This window comes from Maniola hyperantus, chromosome 22 (assembly GCF_902806685.2).
Source record: "Maniola hyperantus chromosome 22, iAphHyp1.2, whole genome shotgun sequence".
NCBI lineage: Eukaryota > Metazoa > Arthropoda > Insecta > Lepidoptera > Nymphalidae > Maniola > Maniola hyperantus.
Window position 1 is genome coordinate 9,309,037 of NC_048557.2, and position 24,412 is coordinate 9,333,448.

Here is a 24,412-nt window from a genome sequence, read left to right on the forward strand (position 1 = left end):
GATAGATCAGTCAGTCAGTCAGTCACCTTTTCCTTTTATATATTTAGATTGCGCAGCCCATACGACCTTGTTACCGCGAATGAAACCGGAAGATAAAGCACCGGGCAAATCACGTTGCCTACTCGAGGTTTCAACTTTTAAGCAAACTAAAATAGGTACTCACTACACCTACTTAAGTATATGCAACAATACTTTCTGTATTTCTTTTGAAAGAACAATTGCTTAGTTAACTTTTAAAAATAGTAAAAAGTAGAGCGGAGCGGACTAATAATAATTATAATCTATGGGTAAAAACTTGGGTTCTTTTTAGGCAAACAAAAAAGCAAAAAGTCCATTTAAAAATCTCTTTATTTGGATTGTACGCAGTGCACTGTCGCCAGCCCGGCGAGGTACAAGCGTTGTAATTAATTACTATAATAGTTATTATAATATAAAACTTATCAAGCTGTAGGTAGGTACATGTGATCGCAATATAGTGGTATCGTACCGCGCCGGGCTTTGATATATTAATTTTATTATAGTTAACATGAGCTCAGGATTTAAGCAAAGCTATAATATACTACATGTTACAATACAATTTGTAGCCGGTCGTGGAAAGTTTTGAGAAGATACTTTATAAAACGGAAGGTTTGTACTTCTACTACAGATCAATGGAAAAGCAAGCCATGCCCAAGGAAGACAGATATATATCTACCGTACTAAATACAAACGTTCTCTCTTTATACCGTCCCAAACTTTTCCACTAACTCTTAGGCTGAGATCTATAGAGCGTACTTTGACTTTGCTCAGACTTAAAATGAGACTATAAATCAATTAAAATGAGACAACGTTAGGACGTTATCGATTGAATATCTATCTCATTTTAGCTCTAAGGCTGAGATCTATAGAGCGCACTTTGACTTTGCTCAGACTTAAGATTGAGTTAAAACGAGACAGATTTATGTGAGAGATATAGCTGTCTTGTTTTAACTCTGTCTTAAGTCTAAGCCAAGTCAGAGTGCGCTCTATAGATCTCACCCTCGGCCTGAGTAAAATCAGAGTACGCCCTATAGATCTCAGCTTAATACAGATCTAATGAGCGTATTTTGACTTTATTCCCTTGATGAATACCTAATTACCTAATCTATAGAGGACACTTTGACTTTGCTCAGACTTAGAGTGAGTTAAAACAAGACAGATTTATGTGAGAAGTGAGAAATATACATCTATCACGTTTTAACTCTGTCTAAGCAAAGTCAGAGAGTACGCTCTGTAAATCTCAACCATTACATGCTCAAGCTCAACTTTTAAGAACTACGTTGGGTTATTAAACCTTGTTTCACAGATATTTGAGAATTTACTTTAATTTACCTAATTTTTATTATTAAGACTTGAAATACCCATGAAAAATCTTCAATAGTCAATCATTTTCGTATCCTATCATCAATTTTTGTACGAAGTCCTGAGCAATGTGTTGTGTACGCAGTCTGTGCATTTGGCACCGGAACTAATTTCCAATATATTAGTACAGTTTAGAAATCATACAGTTAGGCAAAACCTGTGAAATGTCGTATAGAAAAATCAATATTTTCTTTTCTCATACAATTTTTAAATTGAACATATTTAATTCTGGGCGCGCATAGTTACTTAGAATGAGTTGTAACATAAAGTGACGCAAATAAATGCAAAATGAAAATATATATTTACAAAATACCTAAAATTGAAAATTATCGCTGCACATGCACGATATTTTTTTTAAATATTACTACCTATGTATTCAATATTACGATTGAAGGTAAGAGTTTCTTGGTGAATAAAAAGAACAGAGGCTCATGCTATCCCGCTCATAATTCGCGCGTACAAAACATGGCGGGTAGGCAACAGCCAATAGCGGGCGGACGCACGCTATAATTGGCTGAGATATTTTCGCGCCATTCAAGAATAAGATTTCTGCGCAGGTAGGTATAGTACGCGACAGGTCGAGGTGTCAAAAGGGGTAAGAGGCGGGAGGACGCGCCGCACACCCGCACGTCATACGGCGTTCTCTCCCCGGTTGCCATTTCGACCTGTCGCGTACTATACATCGGCGTAACTTATAAAAATGGTAGTACAGTATGAGGCTTTTAGAATGACATTTCGGCTTTGTAGAGCGTTGTCTCGGTCACTCAAACCTATATGACGTTTTGTCGGTCTCAACGACAGAGCCAATGCTCTACAAATCTGCTATCTCCTTCTAAAGGTCGATGTACATTACTTTCTGACGCGTACTGTGTATGATGACGCTGGGTTGAGTTAAGCGTTACGTTCATATTTCATACACACCAAAGTAGCTCTCTTTTATGTAATAAGTTCAATAATAATGTGAACGGATCATTATTGTTTGGACTTTTCTAATCCAATCGACTATACACACATTCACGAGACATCGCAGCGTACACTGATATGTTAACATAAAAGACAATATACATTTTACATAATAACTATAAGTATAGATATTTACAAAACGACTAATGAGTAAGTATAGGTACATAATAATTATAACAAGTGGGCGTAGTATAGCCATTAACGGAAAAGTTCCTCACCAATATCTCTAAAAAATCGATAAAATTATTCTTGGTTAACTACTTGGTTACAAGAGATAGCTAGCTGCAGAATAAAACTGATTTTAAAAATGATAATTTAGAAGTTTTCCGTCCACTACCCAGGAGTTTCAAAAGATTTTCGCCAAAAATTTTGTGTACAGCCGAATCACCAGTTTAAATCACCAATTATTTCCCTAATTATTTAATATGTATTAGGTTTGAAGAATGTTTTTTTATAAATTATATATATATGAAGTATATGGTATAGAAATGTTCCAAAATATTCCTAATTTTTGGAGAGGACGTGTAAATTTTAAAAATAGCAATTATCTACTTATTACTCAGTTATAACGAATAATAATATACCTATATAAAGTTACATATTAAAACGGAAATATTTATAATATAATAGAACAGAAGTTTTTACACAACAATAGTTAATTAATTAATCGATTAAGATAAAATATGTACAAATAACCAACATAACAGTATAATATTTTATTCTATTTGTAGAGGTCTAACTACTAAGATACATAGTCTAAGAGCCTAATGGGTAAACTGTAGGAGGTGTCTGATAAAGGTTTACTAAATATTTAAACAAGTACTAATCACGTGTTTATTTCAAATTTAAAGATTTCCCATGCAGCAACTGTCAAAACACCAATTTAGTCATTAATGAAATATTAAATAACCGGCGGTCAAATAGCCGCTTAGATTCGCCATACGTTTCACGTACATTTTGTATGATAAATCAAGGCAACTACTTGACCAGCTGATCATTTAACCGCCCGTGCGCGCCTAAACTTGTTTTTTTTGGTAAGATCGTCAGTAGGTAGCTAGTTTTACTTATGTCGAATAAATAATCTTTTTAACTGACAGCTAATTAAAGCAAAGTCCTTAGACTGATTATTATGAGTGAGTAAAGGTATAACCACATCATTTTTAGATACATGTGTGTTTCCTACAACTTAATGAATTGGGCTACAAGTTACAAATTTACTGTGGTACAAGTTACTAAGGTTTACAAAAATTTGATTTTCTTTACATGTTTGTATAGAAAATGGCTGATTTGATAACTAATTTTCATCGGCAATAATTTACTTTAAATCACACGATTAAAAATTGCGTTCATACATGCTACTTTTAACTTTTGTCAATTACCTCCCACAATTTACCGTCAGCTCTAGTAGTATTTATTTAAAAGTCGAGTCATGTATGCGAACTTCAGCGCACAAATACGAGATTTAACCAAAATGAAACTTTATTCGAGGTTCTTATTCAAAGTCACAACATTTAATTTTAATATCAAATCGGCGTATTCCGTTTATCCACCCTAGGGTGTATACTCGGACGCATGTCTCCGTCTATGCACCCAGGATGGTGGGTTTGTATATTATCTTTTCAGTGCGGGGTGGATAAACAGCCACACGTTTCGGAGTGTACACCTGTGCACTGTTTTAGGGTGCATGGGTGCATGACCGTAACAAACCGTCAAATCGCATTCGGTAATAAGTTACGTCACAATTTATGTATAGTTAAATTGTTATAAATCTACCAATTGTTCCATAAGTTGATTATATTCAAAAGAAACTTGTAGGTACGTTTCTTAAGTAACTCAATAGTTAATAAAAAAAATACCAACGAACTTTTACAAAGGTCTTGATTGATACTTGAATTAGTTTACAAGAAATCGATTAAAATTAATCGATATTGTGATCGATGATTCTTCGTATAGATGAAATCGATTTAGATATTTTAATGAAAACGATATTGATACAAATCGGATATGGAAACTAATTATTTTCTATCCTAGGTATAAGTTTTATCAACAAAGGCCAAGCATAATATCCATTGAAACTTCGCTACTATCGACAAACATTCGCAATTACTAAGTTGCAAGCCTAACGTACTCGTACATAAGGACGGATCAACGGAACGCTCTTGCAAATAACTTCTTGACCGAAATCGAGAATTTATAGGTAAATGTTTAAGTAAAATTGATTTTCAATATCTGTCTGTAACTAATACCAATTTTGAGGAGGTTTCGAGTCACTCCTTGAGGTTCCCTCAAGTGAGTGAGTCAAGGAGCTTTCAAGGTTACGATTAAGAATATGGGTGTTAAAGTAGGGATTCTTTGGAGATGGTATGAATTGGCTAAAGATTCTACTTCACCAAGGAGGCTCTACTTTTATAGTCCTTGTCCGTACCAAATTGCTCAACACGCGCCATTATAACTCTATGGGTCAACTGTCATCTCAAAAGTACGGTTCACGGTCCAACTTAAAAATAAGGACTAAAATCGTACTTTTGATATGAAATTTGACACAAAAAGTTAAAATGGCGCGTGAGGAGTTAAATTTTACGCGTACATACAAGTTTTTAAATGTCGACAACGTTAATGGATTTCGAGCATCGGAACATGATCGGATCAAAATAATTGTCAAATGGGTTTAAAAATCCTTGTTTTAAAGGTATACATATGTAAATACATTCAGTTTGTACTACGGACTACCGATTTTATTTCGCAAAGTCCCGCTTGGGACCCTCGCTATGTGGATGTATGGACTAGATTTGAAACCACACTACAAGTTCATTTTACTTTAGACATTATAAGTTTTTGGATAAGTACTCGAAATCTATAAAAGTTGCGTTGTAGAGATTATAAACACAGGCTAACCCTAGTGCTTGCGGTATTTGCAGTTCTGTGTTGGCCCTAAATTTCTCCTTTCACCTTTTATGCCATAAGGACCTAATTGAATACTTTATAATATTAATTTAAAATGGTTTAGAATAATTTTTGGTCAAAAAAGATCGTTGTTATAGATTCTGGCAATATACTTTCAATAATAATATTACACCAGGATTATTTTAAAACATAACCCTTTTTTGCATATCCCTTTTGTCCTCGCTCTGATATGTCAAGATATTTTATAATATCCAGTTTAACCTAACTCATCCATTAAAAAAAAAAGTCGCGACATTTAAGAATGTTCTGTCGAATCGAAACCAATTCAAACAAATAACATTTTAATTTATTTATTTATATTAACTTTCGTTTAAAATTGACAAATAAAAACATAAATACATAAAACGTAAAGCTTGTGACACATATTTCCTTTAATTACACCTCCAATTACAATATAACTATAAATATCGTTCGAGTCTAGTTGACATCGCGCGACACGATAAGTCGCGTCGTATGTCGTGTCGTATCGTATCAGTTCACTGTAAGCAAGCTTGTAGCTTCTCGATCCACTCTTGCGCCGCGTTAGCGTCGCTCGCACAGAAGTTGTAAGTCCGTCTGCTCGTTCGTAACTATAATGTAAGGAGGAAAATGTAATTAGTGAAAAATATGGTGATAATGCAGGAGACCACTACCCATATTATAAATGGGACAGTGTGTTTGTTTGTTGGTTAGCTAATGTCACATGATAGGTCTAACTATATTCATGCAAAATGTTTGTATGACGAATTCATGAGTGATGACCTCCTTGGCGCAGTACTAAGCGCAGTGGTCTTATTAGTGGGAGGTCCCGGGTTAGATTCCTGGCAAGGATTTAGAAATTTTATAATTTCCAAATCTCTGGTCTGGTCTGATGGGAGGCTTCAGCCATGGCTAGTTACCGTACCCTACCGGCAAAGCCGTGCCGCCAAACGAATTAGCGTTCCGGTACGATGCCGTGTAGAAACCAAAGGGGCATGGATTTATTAAAAACTGCCATACCCCTTCCAGGTTAGACCGCGTCTATCTTAGACTGCATCATCACTTACCACCAGGTGAGATTGCAGTCATGGACTAACTTGTATATGAATTTAAAAAAACTGGCGAAGGACACAACAACAACAAATACTTCCGCATTTACAACATGGGTACTTATCATAGTATCATAGTATCATAGTATCATAGTAATTAGATACGTGATTAGCACTTACGTCAAAGAAGGATCGGTCGTCGCACTTCTTCGGCGGGCCGGGCGCGGGCGTCGCCTGAGACACTGTCAGCACCTCCGCTAAATCTACACAACAATATCACATTATAGCCATAATCTCTAAAACCAAGAAAAAATAACATAAGAGTTTGAACCGGAATACGGAACCCTGAAAATCGCTAGCGAACCTTATAAATTAAATTAAAATTATAAAATTAAATTTACGTTGGACAGTCTGTCTAGTAAAAAATGAAATGTTTTCTTACCAATAAATCCTTTACAGTGCGAGTCTTCCATCGCGTCGTAGTATCGTAACTGATGCTTTATGGAGTCAAGCACGAACCATCTGGAAACAATTTTCTTATAAAATATTCGGCCCCTTGTGACTAGCCTTATATACAACGCTAGTTTTAATAGACGCAAAAAACGAAACACGTGTCGAATATCTTTACATAAAGAATATAAAAATTAATGATTTTTTTATTATTATCATTATTATTATTTACGAAGGTAATAAGGTTGTTGTGTTGTGTCGTTGTCCTCGAAAAACATGGTCACCCCAAGCAAGCGGCTATGAGCGAACGGGACGGCTGGCGTCGATATTGCGCGCTGCCGCTCGCACGGCTCGAATCAGCTGATGCATGCGGTCATTCAACTCGGTGTTCAAACTTGCAGGATTTTAAAGTATTTTTAGTCAAAATATAACCCGTAGTAAATATGATTGCAATCGATTCTGTTACTGATTCTGAACAAACTACTTTCAGATTTTGCGTATACTAAAACTAACGTTGTAGACTGCCGCTTGGCTGCAATCAGACCTGCGGCAAGTGGATGCAGCCCAAGATAAAGCGCGCATGTCTATTCACTATTGACTAAAAGGTACCCATAGGAAAACTGACGCCGGAAGGGCGTTGTGTGTGTAACTGCGTTTGTATGTTGTGTGTTAGAATGTGTTGTGTTACCTCTGTTTCCAGCCTTTGAGCAGGGCCCCACGCTTGTACAGGTGCCCCTCGTGCGTGCGGTTCTCGGCCACGTTGGACGAAAACTGCTCGTAGTATTGCTGGGACGACGATTGCAGCGTTGCTACTCCTGTATCAAACATAAAAGAAATAGTCATCAGTATACTATATACATATTATATAATTATAGACAATTTAACGTGCAGGTTAACGCTTTGATTAGGAACTTTAGATTTTTCATATTTCACACATAACAATTGGCGTGCTCTCTATACATTTTGTATTAGATTCCTCAAACTATCAAAATCAGCCAATCGTGAACTAGACTCAGATTCGTTGAAGCCAAATTTCTGATAGTGTAAGATGTTCGCGCACCGTGCCGCAAGAACAATAGATCGTGATGTCTCACTCATAAAAAAAACTCAACTCAAAGGACGGACGCGTGCTATAGTTAGCTGAGAATTTTCAGTGCCATTCAAAAATAAGATTTCTGCGCAAGTACATCAGCGTAACTTATAAAAGTGGTGGCGTGGTGCTTAGTTTTATACCGATCACAAGCACCCAGCGTCCCTGGAAGCAGCTACTACACAAACAGATAAGTAGTCCGACTAATCTTTTACCACGATGGCCACCTTTAACACCGAGCTATCGCAGTTGCGGTTTTTAGGGCTGCCCGTGTTTGAGGTGACCGTCGACTCTAGAAGAAGAAGAAGATGAAAGTGGTGGTGCTGTACTCACCAGATGACACAGCCCTATCTCTGTCCCGGTCGGCGGGCGGCGGCGCCTTGTACCGCGTGCACGGCAGCGCGAGCGCGTCCGCGCAGCGCTCGTGGCACGCCGCGCCGCAGTCCACGCAGCGCACGCCCGTCTGAGGACACACAGTTTTACAGTGCGACAAGGCTAACTTGGCGCGTGACGAAAATCGGAAGTAACGTTGCCGTCAAGTGTCCCCTTTGTTCTTGTTTGAATATTTAAGTGCCAAGAGAGCCTTGTCGCACTGTATTTATTTATTGGAGGAAAACTTCCTTAAGCGTGACTTGAGAATAAATCAGGTTTTTTTTTCAGAAGGAGGTAACGCGAACGTTACCTAGAAACATCCAAGAGGGACAAGGATATTATAACAGACAAAGAATTTGTAGCGTATCAAAAAGACTCCAGTAATACGCCAAGAGCAAGTACCGAGTGTTCTGCTGTGATTCGGCACATATGGCGACAAGGTTAGTGGTGATGTGGCCGTTCTAATTAAATAATAAATAAATAAATAATAATAATAATATAATAATAATGACAGAGATGGTCAGGCATCGATGAGCCCCCGCAGCGAGGCGCGCTCGTGCGAATACTTCTAGCGTGCCGCGTCCGTGCGCCGCCGCAGTCGCGCGATGCTCTACGCCGCTGCACATCGATGCTAGTTGTCCAAGAACCTCTCCAGTGCGTCTTACTGAACAGAGTCGTGAGGAGCTAGTCCAGTCTTCTACGAGTTTCGGAGGACAACAACGCTCTCGCCCAGGCATCATACTAAGATTAAGTACAGGGTGTCTTTCCAAGATTTCGTCAATATGACTGCAAAGTTGGTAGTGCCATGAAAGCACGTATTTACATCTACTTCTACTTACTTCTAGCGGTCCCCACAGCAGGTCAGCACAGTGGTCGCAGCGCGCAGGCGCGGCGGCGGGGGCGGGGGCCCACCTATGTGCAGGGGCGGGGGGCGGCGGCGCGGCAGCGAGGCGCGCTCGAGCGAGCACTTCTAGCGTGCCGCGTCTGTGCGCCGCCGCAGTCGCGCGTCGCACTACGCCGCTGCACATCGATGCGTTGCGCTGCGATTACAAAATATACTTGAAGGCATTCATAAGCTGATGATAATCCGTTCACACTTAATGTTTCAAAACAAATATAATTTCAACTTAATAAGAATGAGTCAGATTTATAGGAGCCTCAATAGCTCAATCGGTAGAGGAGTGGACTGAAAACCGAAAGGTCGACGGTTCAAAACTTATTGCACTATTGTGGTACCTACTCCTAGCACGAGCCTGACGCTTAGTTGGAGAGGAAAGGGGAATATTAGTCATTTAATATGGCTAATATTCTTTATAAAAAAAAAAAACTTTGTGTGAATATTTAAGGCGTTGTCTACAATGCGATTACGCGATCGTCGCGCGAATGTCAATAAGAAGACCTATTCGAGATCAGCATGTTTGATCGCGATCGCGCATTCGCGTTGTATTAGGACGACGACTAATACTGAATCCAGGTGCTTCCTATCAAGTTATGCCAGTAACACATTTCATACATTGAAAACTCTGTAGTAATAAGTTATTCCCAATTTTTTTGCAAAGGGGTTAATAAACCACACAAAACTACTTTAAACTCCACCACCAACTAAAGATTGCACATACCTGTAACTCTAAAGTGTTGGGCAGTTCCAACTGATCCCACCGAACCCTCCACTTCTGGGGCAAATGTCCCAACTCTAGCTCCAGCTGTCGTAACCTCTCCAGTAAGCCGGTGAACGCGTCCGGCATGCAGCGCGATATGCTGTCGTATCTGTACATAACATAATACTTGTTGCAAGAGAGACACAAGCATAGTCCGCGACAGGTTGAGATGGCAAGCGGGATATGAGGCGGGGAGACACCTCGCACTTACCCGCACTAGTGAGCGCACGTGCTGTGCGGGTGTGCGGGGCGTTCCCTCCCCGATTGCCGTTTCACTTATTGTACAGCGACCTTTAGAAAGAGATAGCGGTGTCGCAGAGCATTGTCTCTGTCGTTGAGACCGACAAAACGTCACGAAATCAAATACAACCTACGCCCAAAATTCCATAATTTTACGCCTGGCGCGAACCTATAATAAAATTTACTCAGACTTCGACCTTTTTCACCTGTCCAAAATGCAATTAAAAAAGGAAATAATTAAACTGCATCGGAAAAATAATAATATGTAACTGATAATAATTATACTAGTATCTATAATAGTACATAAATCCGCATAATATCATAACCCACAAGCACGCACTCACGCATACTCTCTCTCTCCCACACACAAACACACACCCACACACACACAGACACACATACACTCACAAATACATATGTTGTGAATCACCTACTAGGTATTTTTACTAGTTAATTGACTTTTATATTTTCATATTATTATATTATTGTAAAGCTTGTTTAAATTATCAAACGTACTGTTATAAATTTATATTTAATATCTGTTTAAGTAATCTGTAAAAATTGTAATCCTATTTGGCCTTATTTTCAGTCTGTTATTATGTAAAATTATATTGTATATATCGCTGTTGATTGCAAAAAACGAATAAAATAAAATAAAATAAAACATAGGTATGACAGAGACAATGCTCTACGAAGTCGAAATCTCTAAGTAAAGGTCGACGTACAATATTTCCTGCCGGGTAGTGTTAGAGTTAGTTACCCCGCCACAACGAGACGCCGCTGTGTAGGCTGGTTGCGCTCGTCGAGCCAAAGATCCGGTTCGAAGGGCACGCCGTGCGCCAGCTCTTCGCTTACATAATACTCCCAAACTTCCAGACTGCTCACTGCGCTCACTGGACGCAGGACCTAAAATGATTTTTTCTATCAGCTACTTTTATATTGTAATAGCTTATTGTTACTAGCCGGCTTCGTCTTTCTGAAAATTCTTTTTTTTTTTGGGAGGTTCTACGATATAGAGATCCTACGTTCAAAATCTCAAGTTCCATTAATACCCAGTAGCAGTACCCAGCGGTTTGAGCTACATATTGATGTTAGTCATTAGCGCCATGGCTCGCTTCCTTAAGTTACGACGAAACGGAAAAACTATTTGATTTAGTGCTGTGAAATCACTCACGATTAAATATAGTTTAAACGCTAAAAAAGGAACGTATTTTCACGGACTTGGATCGGATGAGTACGTAATACTATGAAATAAGAAAGGAATGAAAGAAGAAAGAAAGAAATATAGAAATAATACTATGAAAAAGAAAGTTCGGTATACTCACCGGGTTATCCAGGTCAGGCGTATACAGCAGGTTGTAGAAGAGCGGCGACCGCTGGTGCAGCCGCTCCACGTATTCGAACAGTCCCAGAGACGCTCGTCCGTCCTCCCCTTCACCCCCCGCGCCCGCACCACCCCCGGAGCCACCAGTCTCCACTCCCTGAAAACCATACAAATTTTACATAACATAGCAGCAGACTAATTGCCTACTGCTACGACTAGAGGTGGTAGGCCCGACGACATGGACTTAAGCCACGGCCTCGGGGGCCCACGGAGTTATCAAGTCCAACTAATCCATCCATCTTCGGGATGGTCATCCTAATCCGTGGTCCGAGCCTCACCAGGAAGTTGCTTTTACCAGCTTTTACACGGGATTCTTGTGGACCAGCTACATACGGGTATCGCTGAACGCTCTACAGGTACAATATAGTAACGGCTTCAGAATGTTGGGCTTTCCGCGCTATTGTAGTACATCAAGAAAGTTTGCGTTGACAAAATTCCCAAACCCTGGAAGAATTTTCAAGGTATTTTCATACCGCTTACCAGTCTCGAAGCGTCCACTCTCCGATCGTCCGCGGGCGCCAAGCCGAACTCCGCGCGTTGCGCTTCGCTGTCGAACAGAAACGTGCGGAACCGACACGACACACTGTGGTACGCCACGAAACGGAGGTAGTAGTCGTTGAACTCAAACGCCAGGGGGAACTGCTTTTGGAGCTGGAATACAAAGGAAAATGTTCGTTCATAGTAAGTTACAGTCATCATCATCATCATGATCAACCCATCGCCGGCTCACTACAGTGCACGGGTCTCCTCTCAGAGTGAGAAGGGTTTTGGCCGTAGTCTACCATGCTGGCCATGTGCGGATTGGGAAATTTTTGAGTAAGTTACAGTACACGGCAGAAAATATTGTACATCGATCTTTAGACAGAGATAGCGGTTTCGTAGAGCGTCTGTCGTTGAAATCGACAAAACGTCACATAGGTATGAGTGACAGAGACAACGCTCTACAAAGCCGACATATCATTACTATACAAATCATGCCTGCGTGGAATAGTGCCAAGAACACTGGCTGTATCTCCACGCCTGGACAGTCAGGCTGATCCGGTGCGCAAAAAATAAGCCAGCCCTTCTGTCACCAGATGAGGCTATAAATCGCGGTGAAATGTCTCGTAAGAAAATTTCTGCATATAAGTCATATTATGGTGAAAAATATAGCATAAATTTTAAGTATATGAGTCATAAAATAAACATTTGTCAAAAACTATGGTCCTAAGTGCTGAATTTACCTGATGCACCGCGTCAAGGAACATGAGGAACGTAGGTGTGAATCCCTGCTGCGGCGTCGCAGCCAGGTTGGATCTCTGCTGAAACTTGTGTCCCAAAGCCAGCCATTCCTTTTCCACCATTATCCGGAAACCTTCCAGCGTCCTGTAGTATGGATCTAGGCAGATTTGTGCTAGTGACGATATCTGCAATATATAACCGTTAATAATACATTTTGAAGACAAGATGGGAAGATGAGATCTTAAGAACAGCTGGCCCGAAATGGGATCGTATAGCGCAGGACCGAGATAAATGGACATCTTTCGAGGAGGCCTTTACCCAACCTGGGGTCCTTACATGAATAATAATAATAATCCTAACAATACTAACAACTAAATTATAAGTTCAACTAACCAACTAACAAAACATAGATAATTTAAACTATTGTAAAATGTAAGGAATAAAAGGCTTTTTTATTTTTTATTTTTTTATTTTATTCATTTATTTAATACATTTTGAAACTCGAGCTCCTTTTGAGGGAATTTCGAAAAGGGTTATCGAGTCAACCGGGGACCCGATAGCTGACAGCTACCTTGGTCAAATAATTAGTTTGGCCATCCAAAGGGGTAATGCTGCCAGCATCTTGGGTACAATGCCTCGCTGCGGTGGTCTCGATGAGGTTTTAGATTTAATTTAATTTGTTTTAGTTTTAATTTAATGTTGTTTTATTTACTTTTAATTTAGATTTTTAGTTTTTTTTAAATATAATTGTCTAATTATTATAAATATTAATATAATAAAGTATTTAATACATAATCTTCAATTGTGTAAAACGTTTTTTTCAGGAGCATACTTTTAATAGATTTTTGAAACTGGAAACATAAAATTAAGCAGATTATTTCAAATTACATAATTATTATTTGATTATCAGGGTATAGTTAAAACAAGTGTGAATAGGCATTTTCTCGGACTCTAGGTAAACACGTCCTATTGGCCACATCACCACTTTCCATCAGGTTTGATTGTGGTCAATCGTATACCTATAGTGAATAAAAAAAATTGATTTGCTAAATTTAATTTTACCTGTGCAGTGACGTCCCAGCCATCTTCAAGTGATAATAGTACAGAGGAGCCCTGCACGTCGAGCAAGTCAACCACGGCACCCGACAGCTGAAACAACTGGCGGAGTTGCCACAGCCACCCTGACTCTTCCACTAGCCTGCCAGAAAGAATTATATTTTAAGTTATTTCCTGAGAACTAAGTAAAAACATTGGTACTGATTTTTTGAAACACAACCTAATTTTAGAGTATTCGTATACTCTTCTTACTAATGTAATATGAAAAGGACAGACGCATTTTGACAGTTTTAAATTTTATTTGTAGATGGTAAAACCCGTGATTTTAGCGCACAGTCGCGAGCCTGCTGTTTAAATTTGTAGCGTGCACTAAAATTTAGAGTCTTTAAATGTTCTGCCCCTTTTTAGCATTGTTAAAAAGAAAAGGATGCAGATACTCTAAATTTAGTTTAGAGAAAGACAACGGGTTCGGTACCATTGTTTCAAACAGGATTTAAGGTTTTTTGTTTTTAAAGTTCCTCCCTGTATTATGTTTTGTAGCAAAACATATCTTAGTGCGAGTTTAAACAGACGCAATGGAGCAAAGCCGAGCTTCTTGACAAGTAATCTTGTAAAGTGGTGACAGTAAAAAGAATACACGGGCCGGCTGAGTTTGTTGTGGACTATTCTCAGACCATGGTGCCTCGTAGCTTTAGTTTTAAGTAATTAATTATCACCACTATATCATTGTCAAATTCAGCAATTGATAATCAGAAAGTGTAGAATAGTACCTACCCAATTTGAATAAATGATTTGACTTTGTCAATTTGAACTTTATATACTTTGACATACACTAAGCTAAGGTGCTGGAATGGCGACCTCGCACCGGAAGATGCAGGGTTGGAAGACCCCCCCACTAGGTGGACGGACGACATCAGACGAGTCGCAGGGAGCCGCTGGATTGAGGCGGCGCAAGACCGTGGCGTGTGGAAGTCCCTACAAGAGACCTATGTCCAGCAGTGGACGTCTATTGGTTGATGATGATGATGATGATGACACTAAGCTAACCGGCGAAGGGCATCGGAGCCGAAATGTTCCAGGGTGGGACATTTCGGCTCCAATGGCCATCGCCCCTACAAAAACCGGCCAAGTGCGAGTCAGGCTCGCGCAACGAGGGTTCCGTACTACAGTCGTAATTTCTCCACATTTTGCACGATAATTCAAAAACTATGATGCATAAAAGTAAATAAAAATCTGTTTTAGAATGTACAGGTGAAGCTCTTTCATTTGATACCCCACATGATATAGTTATCATACACACCCACAATTTTTTTTTGTGTGATGTAACCACAAATTCACGGTTTTCAGATTTTTCCCCGAATGTCTGCTATAAGACTTACCTACCTGCCAAATTTCATGATTCTAGGTCAACGGGAAGTACCCTGTAGGTTTCTTGACAGACCGACAGACAGACAGACAGAAAAGAAAGTGATCCTATAAGGGTTCCGTTTTTCCTTTTGAGGTACGGAACCCTAAAAAGGATGGTCTGCCCATTGCCACTTCAGCTTTTCTATTCACTTAGGATCTACCGTGGTTCTCTACATTTCGGAGCTTATCCTTCAGGAAACTTTTAACATAGGCCAAGACACAGAAACATGGAGATTGTGTGGAAGAGGCCACAATTCAGCGCCTAATGAATGGTACCAACCTAAAAAACCCAGGTTCATCCGGGGTCTGAGGAGCAGACGGCGCAGCGGCGCGCAGCAGCTTCTTGAAGGCGTGCTTGGTGTGGCGCGCATCTGGGTACTCCACGGGAACGGGTTCGATTCCCGCGAGCGCAATATGAGCACCCTTCTCCGATAGCACGTAGAGCGCCGCGCGACGGTTTGTGTTGCCGTTGCCGCCGCCATCGCCTGACACTGGAAATATAATGCATACATTGGCGTCGATTCTGATGTTTTTCTCTAACCTAAACTTACAGTATCTGCATCCTTCTTTTTAATATTACTAAAGTAAGACGGAAAATGAAATTTAAATTTAAAGACTCTAATTTTTAGCGTGCTCTACAAAATTAAACAATAGGCTCGCGACTGGCGCCTAAAGTTACGAAGTTTGACAGTTCTAAATTAAATTAGGTTTGTCTGTCCTTTTCTTATTACAATAGTAAGAAAAAGATGCGAATACTCTAAAATTTCGTTGCGCTCAGAATCAGCACCATTTTGAGATTCCTTATTTTAAAGATGAACCGTACTTTTGACATGACAGATGACACATAGAGCTAAACTGGCATGTGAGGTCTCAAAATGTACGCACTATAATTTTATCATGATTATTACTTAAGGTATACGTGACAAGAAAGACAGACGCCCGAAGGGCGTTCCAAACAGTGAAATGATCCTTATATAAAACTGTGTCAATCGGCGTTAAAAATATTGACAATTTTATTGATTTTTATGGAAAACTCAAGCTTGACAAAAAAATTGACTAAGCCAAAATTGTTTTAACAAACAGACAGTTTCCCTGTATCACCTATAGTTTTCCCCATACTGTCCTAGTAGAGAAAAACACATTGTATATCCGATAGAAGACCACTATGCAGGACATTGCGACGGTGTTATAAACTGAGCTATTTCAAGCAAATGAAAAAAAATATGGAAATACTCACCAGAATCAAGATCCGCGGTGGATAGTCGCTGTCGAGGTACGTAGAGGTCAAGGTGGGATGGTTGCCTTCGGTCCTTGAGAGATCCCCATCGCCCAAAGTGTCGCGCCGCACTCGTGCCTCCCTTGCCCCCGCTGCCGCGTCCTAGCACCCTGGCAAAGCATCATCATCATCGTCATTTTCAACCCATCGCCGGCTCACTACAGAGCACGGGTTTCCTCTTAGAGTGAGAAGGGTTTTTAGCCATAGTTTACCACGCTGGCCAAATGCGAATTGGCAGACTTCACACACCTTTGAGTCAGGCATGCAGGTTTCCTCACGATGTTTTCCTTCACCGTTAAAGCCCGGGATCGAACCCCCGACCTCCGATTGTAAGGCGGACGCCCTAACCACTAGGCTACCACAGCAGCAACAACAAACTCAGTGAATGTAAAAGCTCCGGTAAAACTAGTTTGTTCAAAGTCGGGTTTTCACTAGTCCTGCTTTGACAACAACTCTACGACAATCACTTACCCAAGAGTGCCGGCCGCTTTGCTCAGCAGAGGCGTGTGGTTGTGGGGCTGTTCCTCGCAGCAAAGCAGCAGAGAGTCCAGGCTCAGGCTGGAGTCCTCCAGCTCGCCTCGCGAGGCAGGTGTTAACGCCACCAGGGTTGCTAGGTATCTTTCCTACGAAACGACAGTGCATATTATTACTATTAGCTGATACCCGCGCGGATTTGGGTCTTTGAAAATCCCGTGGGAACTCTTTCATTTTCCGGAATAAAAAGTAGAGAAAGAAAAAGTACAGCCAGGTATATTTCGACAATTCGCGTGATTTTAACCATTGACGATTTTTTAATCCATTACAAGTTAGCCCTTGACTGCAATTTCACTGACGGTGCTGGAAGTGATGATGCGATCTAAGATGGAAGCAGGCTAACTTGGAAGGGATATGGCAGCTTTATTAAACTCATACCCCATATCGGTTTATCCTCAAAGAACTAAAAATAAATCAGAGGCTTTCGTCACTTGTACAATAGAATAGAATAGAATATAATGTTTTTTTTATTCATGTAAACTTTTTAAAAGTGCTTATGAATAGTCAGGTAGTTTTAATTTACCACTGGTAATTTACCACAATTGCGAATCCTCAAGTTCTTTGGGCACATTACAAGGAAGAGTGGTACCATCGAACACCTCGTGGTACAAGGTCGAGTGGCACACGTCCGTGGGGGCGTTCCCCAACTAGGTGGACGGACTTTATCCGCTCTGCAACAAGCACACCTGTCTCCGTGTGTGCACATAATGCCACCAATAGAAGTCGCTGGAGGGAGATCGCACGAGCAGCACTGAAGAATTCATAGCCACGACCACTCTGTCAAGAGTGAACGATTGAGAAGAAGAAGAATATCGGTTTATAAGAATGGCGGATAAAAACTAGGTGATTGTACTATCTATGGTGTGCTCTGCGGAATAGCGAATCTATGAAAAAAAACGTCACTTTGAAATGGCGCGGAAGAAGGGTAGTTTGGTCTTGTGCTGATATAACTAAGAATTACTATGTGAACAGTGAATAAAAGCCTTCTAAAGTGTATAGAAGTGGTTTTGATTCAAAGTCAAAGTCAAATGATTTATTCAAAATAGGTAATAAATTACTCGTATTGATTGTCTGGTATCGTGTTACATTTGTAAGATATAGTGGTGATAATTATTACGCAAACTTAAAACTAAAGCTACGAGGGTTCCAAACGCGCCCAGGTCTGAGAAGAGCCCACAACAGACTCAGCCGGGTATTCTTTTTATTATCACCACTTTACAAAATTATTGAAACTTATTCAAATACTACCTGTCAATTAGATTGAGTTTAGAGATCTTACAGCCGAATAGGGTCTTGGACTATAGTAATAAAATGAAGTGATTTTTTGTATAGCGGTAGTTTATGGGGCTAGAATTCATTAATCGCTTTCCGTACAGCGTGACGTTAATAATTAATCATGATTTTTTTTTAATTATTTTCTTTAATAATGAATTCTAGGCCTATAAACTACCACTATACAAAACATCACATCATTTTATTACTACATAACACATACATAATAACATTGTAAATTGTAAAATTAAAAAGAGCAACCGCCGAGTTTCTTGCTGGTTCTTCTCGGTAGGAACGGCATTCCGAACCAGTGGTAAATTAAAACAACCCGACGATTCGAAAGCGCTTGTAAAAAGTCTACTTGAATAAAAATATATTTTATTCTATTCTATTCTATTCTACAGTCCAAGACCCTATTAGTACAATGGGGCCGATTCTCTTGTACACAATCTCTAAACTAAACTCAATTAACAGGTCTAAATCTAGTGCCATCCTTTTCCGCAAGCAACATTATGAAAGGGATAGCAATAGATTTAAACGTGTCATTTTAGTTTAGTTTAGAGATTGTGTACAACGGAATTAGCCACAATGACTTACTTGTTCTAAACTCGAGGTAGTTTCTGTGCCGCTCTGCGCCGGCCCGGGGGCCTGGTGGCTGGAGGACTTCAGCATGCCCATGACGCCCTTGTGATGTGACGCGGCTGATCTAGACAATATCAATCGTTTACGTCATAGAGCAGAAACAAAGAGGAGATGTTGTATTAAGATTTCCCTATGAAATATCGAGTGACATTTTGCGGGGTGAGGGGTTGTGGAACGCCGCCCACTTCTCAATTTTCCATCTGCGGGTTAGTAGCAAAACTACTCGCTTAGCGACCTAACATCGATATATTGATGTCACTACATAGTTCAGCTATCTCACACTAGATGTCAATAAGTGTAGAAATTACGTATAAAATTACTTACAAATGAAATGTGATACCATTCATAGCATCAGAACGTCTGTCTGAATAACTTTGACACGATAAAACACAACACTTCATCCTTTTGTTCTTAAAAACGCGAAAACACACCGATAATACGAGTCTCAATATATGTGAACCTGACGAACGCAGACAGCATACTAACTAAGGCCCCGCCCACAGTGATGACGTCAGGACCTAGTTGAAAATCACAGTGCACAGTTGCTTAGGCCAACTCCTCTTTGTTTCTGCTCTATGGTTTACGTCACCTCACTTACTCCAACCCAACAAAAACATCAATCGTTTATTACGTGGATTAACAGAATTTTCCCTTATGTATGCTATATAAATCCATACTAATATTATAAATGCGGAAGTGTGTCTGTCTGTCTGTCTGCTAGCTTTTCACGGCTCAACCGTTCAACCGATTTTGACGAAATTTGGCAAAGAGGTAGCTTGCAACCCGGGGAAGGACATAGGCTACTTTTTATCCCGGAAAATTTAAGAGTTCCCACAGGATTCTTAAAAACCTAAACCCACGCGTACGAAGTCGCGGGCATCAGCTAGTCTAAATCTAAATATATAAAAGGAAAAGGTGACTGACTGACTGATCTATCAACGCACAGCTCAAACTACTGGACGGATCGGGCTGAAATTTGGCATGCAGCTAGCTATTATGACGTAGGCATCCGCTAAGAAAGGATTTTTGAAAATTCAACCCCTAAGGGGGTGAAATAGGGGTTCGAAATTTGTGTAGTCCACGCGGACGAAGTCGCGGGCATAAGCTAGTAAATAAATAAATCTTTATTTGTTCCAATTACAACTTTGCTTAAAATTACCCTCGACCTATATGACCTACCTTCCTGCTAAATTTTATGATTCTAGGTCAACGGGAAGTACCCTATAGATTTAACCATAAAAAAAGGCCAAAAAGATGGTCAGACAACAAATTGATAAGGGTTCCTTTTTTCCTTTGGGGGTACGGAACCCAAAAAAGAATGGATGTTACCTGGCAAGTAGCGCTCCAGTCCTGGGATGTCGCCACGTGAGGACGGGCACTCGGCCTTGTCGGTAGCAGCGCGAAGTTCGCCGCAGAGACTCGTCTGATATGCTCTCCGGCACCGCCACTACCGACGGGTAGCTAATAAGGAAACAAAGGAAGGAAAATCATGATTTGAAATGCAAACATTGGTACGATGTCTGAGCACAACCAAATTTTAGAGTATTCGCATCCTCTTCTTACTAATCTAAATATATAAAAGGAAAAGGTGACTGACTGACTGACTGATCTATCAACGCACAGCTCAAACTACTGGACGGATCGGGCTGAAATTTTGCATGCAGATATCTATTATGACGTAGGCATCCGCTAAGAAAGGATTTTTGAAAATTCAACCCCTAAGGGGGTGAAATAGAGGTTTGAAATTTGTGTAGTCCACGCGGACGAAGGCGCGAGCATAAGCTAGTGTAATATGTAAAGGACAGACGCAGTTTGACAGTTTTAAATTTAATTTTTAGATGGTAAAACTCGTGATTTTAGCGCATAGTCGCGAGCCTACTGTTTAAATTTGTAGCGTGCACTAAAATTTAGAGTCTTTAAATGTAAAGTTCATGTTCTGTTTTCATGTCACTTTTTAGCATTGTTAAAAAGAAAAGGATGCAGATACTCTAAATTTAGTTTAGAGAAAGACAACGGAATCGGTGCCATTGTTCAACAATAGGGTCTTGGACTGTCGTAATAAAATGAAGTGATGTATAGCAGTCGTTTATGGTGCTAGAATTCATTATTAGAGGAAAATTAAAAAAAATCCTACATTACTTTCTGCCGCGTACTGTACCGTATACCGTATAGATAGTGGATAGAGTATAGACTTGGACAACGTACAAAACAAGTGGCCCGAGCTCATAGAAAGCGAGGTCTTAGGGGCGAACATCTAATCTAAATATATAAAAGGAAAAGGTGACTGACTGACTGACTGATCTATCAACGCACAGCTTAAACTACTGGACGGATCGGGCTGAAATTTGGCATGCATAAAGCCATTATGACGTAGGCATCAGCTAAGAAAGGATTTTTGAAAATGCAACTCTTAAGGGGGTCAAATAGGGGTTTGAAGTTTGTGTAGTCCACGCGGACGAAGTCGCGAGCATAAGCTAGTTAAATATATTTAATTATGATCTAAGACTGGGGCCGATTCTCTTGTACACAATCTCTAAACTAAACAGGTCTAAATCTAGTGCTATCCTTTTCCGCAAGCAGCAATATGAAAGGGACAGCAATAGATTTAGATGTGTCATTTTAGTTTAGTTTAGAGATTGTGTACAACGGAATTAGCCACAATGTATAAAGCATGTTTGTGTTACTTCTTACCTTCGACATAGGGTATACAGCGCATTAGCGTGCGCGAGGCGGAAGGGCGGGGCTGCAAGCCCGACGCGCGCCCAGTCGCGCGCGTACACGCGCTCGCGCACGCGCTCCAACGAACGCGAATCTGTCTCCACTCCTTCCGACACACCACCGACCGGCCCGCACCCGCCTCCGAGTTCTAACTCTTCCACTGTTAAACAAGTCTCATATTTAAACGACCCCAAACAAATCTAATTTTTAAACAATTCCAAACTAATCCAATTTTAAAGAACTCTAAACCAGTGTTATTTTTAAACAACTCCAAATAAGTAAAATTTTTGAACGGCTCGAAACTAACCTCATTTTTAAATGACTCCAAACCAATCTCAGTTTTAAACGACTCCAAACTAACCTCATTTTTAAATGACTCCAAACCAATCTCAGTTTTAAACGACTCCAAACTAACCTCATTTTTAAGCGACTCCAAACCAATCTCACTTTTAAACTACTCCAACCAAGTCTCATTTTCTCCAAACAACTTCAAAATAGCAGCCACGCATAAAACCTATATTAATCAACAGCTGGCATCAATACAAGCCCTTTTTTAAAAAACTAGCGGTCTTCAGCAGGGTCTTTTTGGCGAAGCCTCTATGAAACTTACGTGATAAAGTATCTGCGGATAATGAGGACATGAGCGGCGGTGACGTCAGAGACCTCGCGTCCGCAGACGGCAGCACATATTTCTGTCGTTTGGATGGTTTGGGCTTGAGGCCTGCGCGCCGAGCCGTCTTCAGCAGGGTCTTTTTGGCGAAGCCTCTATGAAACAAAAAAGTTTTTGGAATGTAGATTTTAAATGTTGCTAATTATTTACGACGTGTCGACATCAGAAGTGGGATTGATATAAACTAAGCGTTTATCGTCATGTTGCTTTTATGAATTACAATTTTTAGACAAATGACGACCGCGACTTCGTCCGCGTGAAAGTTTTTGAAAAATCCCCTGGGGACTCTTTCTTTTTTCCAAAATAAAAAGTAGCCTACGCACAGCCCTGGGATGCAAGCTACCTTTGTACCAAATAAACGATGCCCGCGACTTCATCCATGTAGTTTTAAGTTTTTCAAAATCCAGTGGGAACTCTTTGATTTTTCTCGACACAGACAGATATTTAATGAAGAGGATCAGAATGATACGTACTTGAGCGTGTGATGTTTAGGCTGTGCGAGATCCGCTGGGGGCGCCGCTCGGGGGGCGAGAGCAAAGTGTAACAAGGGGTGCGGCGGGTGCCTCAGCCGCGCCACCGCCTTGCGGAATGCTTCTGCTTGTTCGCTACTCACTTCCTCGTCGAGTGCTACCTGCCAACCAATAATCATTTTCTAGGGTCATCATTTCAATCATTTCTTAGGGTCTTGGACCGTAGTAATATAATGACGTGATTTGGTACCGAACCAGTGGTAAATTAAACTATCTGACGATTCAAAAGCACTTGTGAAAGTTTACTTGAATAAAAATATATTATATTCTATTCTATTTTTGGTATAGCGCTAGTTTATGGGCTGAATTCATTATAAAAGAGAATAATTTAAATAAAATCATGTTTTACATTCATTTTTAAAATAATTCATCACTAGCTGATGCCCGCGACTTGGTACGCGTGGAATTAGGTTTGTTAAAAAATCCCGTGGGAACTCTTTGATTTTCCGGGATAAAAAGTAGCCTATGTCACTCTTCAGGTCTTTATCTAATACCCATGCAAAAAATTACGTCAATCCAATACACCGTTGCGACGTGATTAAAGGACAAACCAACCAACAAACACACGTTCGCATTTATAATAAAGGGTACTGATTAACGCCACGCTATACGGAAAGCGATTCAAGACATCATATGGCGTAAACGACAAATATTTTTAAATTTTTAACATAAAAAATATTTTCCCGCAGAATTCTACTGTTATGTTAAAAAATTTAACACAGATTAAAAATAAAAAATCATGTTTTTTTTAAAATTAATCTCTTCAACAACAAATTCTAGCCCCATAAACTACCGCTATACAAAAAATCACTTCATTTTATTACTAGATCTCCAAGACCCTATTATCTAAAACCGGCCAAGATCGAGTCGGACTCGCAGACGAAGGGTTTCGCACAATCGTACAAGAAATAACACTTTTTATTTATTTTTAATTTTCATGGCGGCCATTTTTATTATTTGATTTGTTATTCTGTAAAAATGACAAATTTTTACCTATTACGATGTAAGAGATATAGCCCGCTTGCAGACAAACGGAAGGACGGACGGACAGACAGCGGATACTTAATAGTTTCTCACTGACACCCTTCGGGTATGGAACGTAGTAGTAGTAGACTTTCATTCAAACTTTCATCCCCTATGTAACCCCCTTGGGGTTGAATGTTTAACTACCGTGAAACACGCATTTCTTCATTCTTCACCAATGTCCATGGATATAAATTGAAAAATGACAGACTTTCATACAAACTTTCATTTTCTACTTAACTCTCTTAGGGGTAGAATTTCCAAAAATCCTTTCTTGAGTGCCGACAGACAAAATTTCAAGTTTCTAGGGCGTTGGCAGATCAGTCAGTCAGTCAGGTACATTCATACTGGGCAAGTTAAATATAAATCTACTAATAGATGGCGTTGTAGCGTTTTATACCGCGCTCAATCAGCATGTTTACGTCTACGCTATATAAACAGCGTTGACCGGCAATATACTATTATAGTGGAAAGTCAAAACACTGCTTTCTATAATTTTTGGAATTGATACTCTTGCAAGTATCAATAATATACATATAGCGCAGAACGAGTTGA

At 40.0% G+C, this 24,412-nt stretch overlaps 1 protein-coding gene across 2 annotated transcripts in view; it reads right to left on the reverse strand.

Annotated features, from left to right (window-relative positions):
* Positions 1 to 330: 330 nt before the first annotated feature.
* Positions 331 to 24,412, reverse strand: part of Sbf (SET domain binding factor) — a 99,465-nt gene continuing 75,383 nt past the window's right edge. For both annotated transcript variants that reach the window (XM_034980666.2, XM_069506150.1), the window contains exons 21-40: positions 22,778 to 22,935; positions 22,245 to 22,399; positions 21,608 to 21,794; positions 20,246 to 20,377; positions 18,872 to 18,980; positions 16,940 to 17,091; positions 16,430 to 16,578; positions 15,473 to 15,683; positions 13,792 to 13,927; positions 12,732 to 12,914; positions 11,989 to 12,159; positions 11,450 to 11,605; positions 10,885 to 11,030; positions 9,846 to 9,993; positions 9,066 to 9,266; positions 8,188 to 8,317; positions 7,453 to 7,579; positions 6,757 to 6,836; positions 6,495 to 6,577; positions 331 to 5,876 (exon numbers count right to left, since the gene is read on the reverse strand). In XM_034980666.2, the coding sequence (XP_034836557.1) occupies positions 5,784 to 5,876; positions 6,495 to 6,577; positions 6,757 to 6,836; positions 7,453 to 7,579; positions 8,188 to 8,317; positions 9,066 to 9,266; positions 9,846 to 9,993; positions 10,885 to 11,030; positions 11,450 to 11,605; positions 11,989 to 12,159; positions 12,732 to 12,914; positions 13,792 to 13,927; positions 15,473 to 15,683; positions 16,430 to 16,578; positions 16,940 to 17,091; positions 18,872 to 18,980; positions 20,246 to 20,377; positions 21,608 to 21,794; positions 22,245 to 22,399; positions 22,778 to 22,935 (2,907 nt within the window). In that variant the 3' untranslated portion in view covers positions 331 to 5,783. The remainder of the gene's footprint in view (positions 5,877 to 6,494; positions 6,578 to 6,756; positions 6,837 to 7,452; positions 7,580 to 8,187; positions 8,318 to 9,065; positions 9,267 to 9,845; positions 9,994 to 10,884; positions 11,031 to 11,449; positions 11,606 to 11,988; positions 12,160 to 12,731; positions 12,915 to 13,791; positions 13,928 to 15,472; positions 15,684 to 16,429; positions 16,579 to 16,939; positions 17,092 to 18,871; positions 18,981 to 20,245; positions 20,378 to 21,607; positions 21,795 to 22,244; positions 22,400 to 22,777; positions 22,936 to 24,412) is intronic.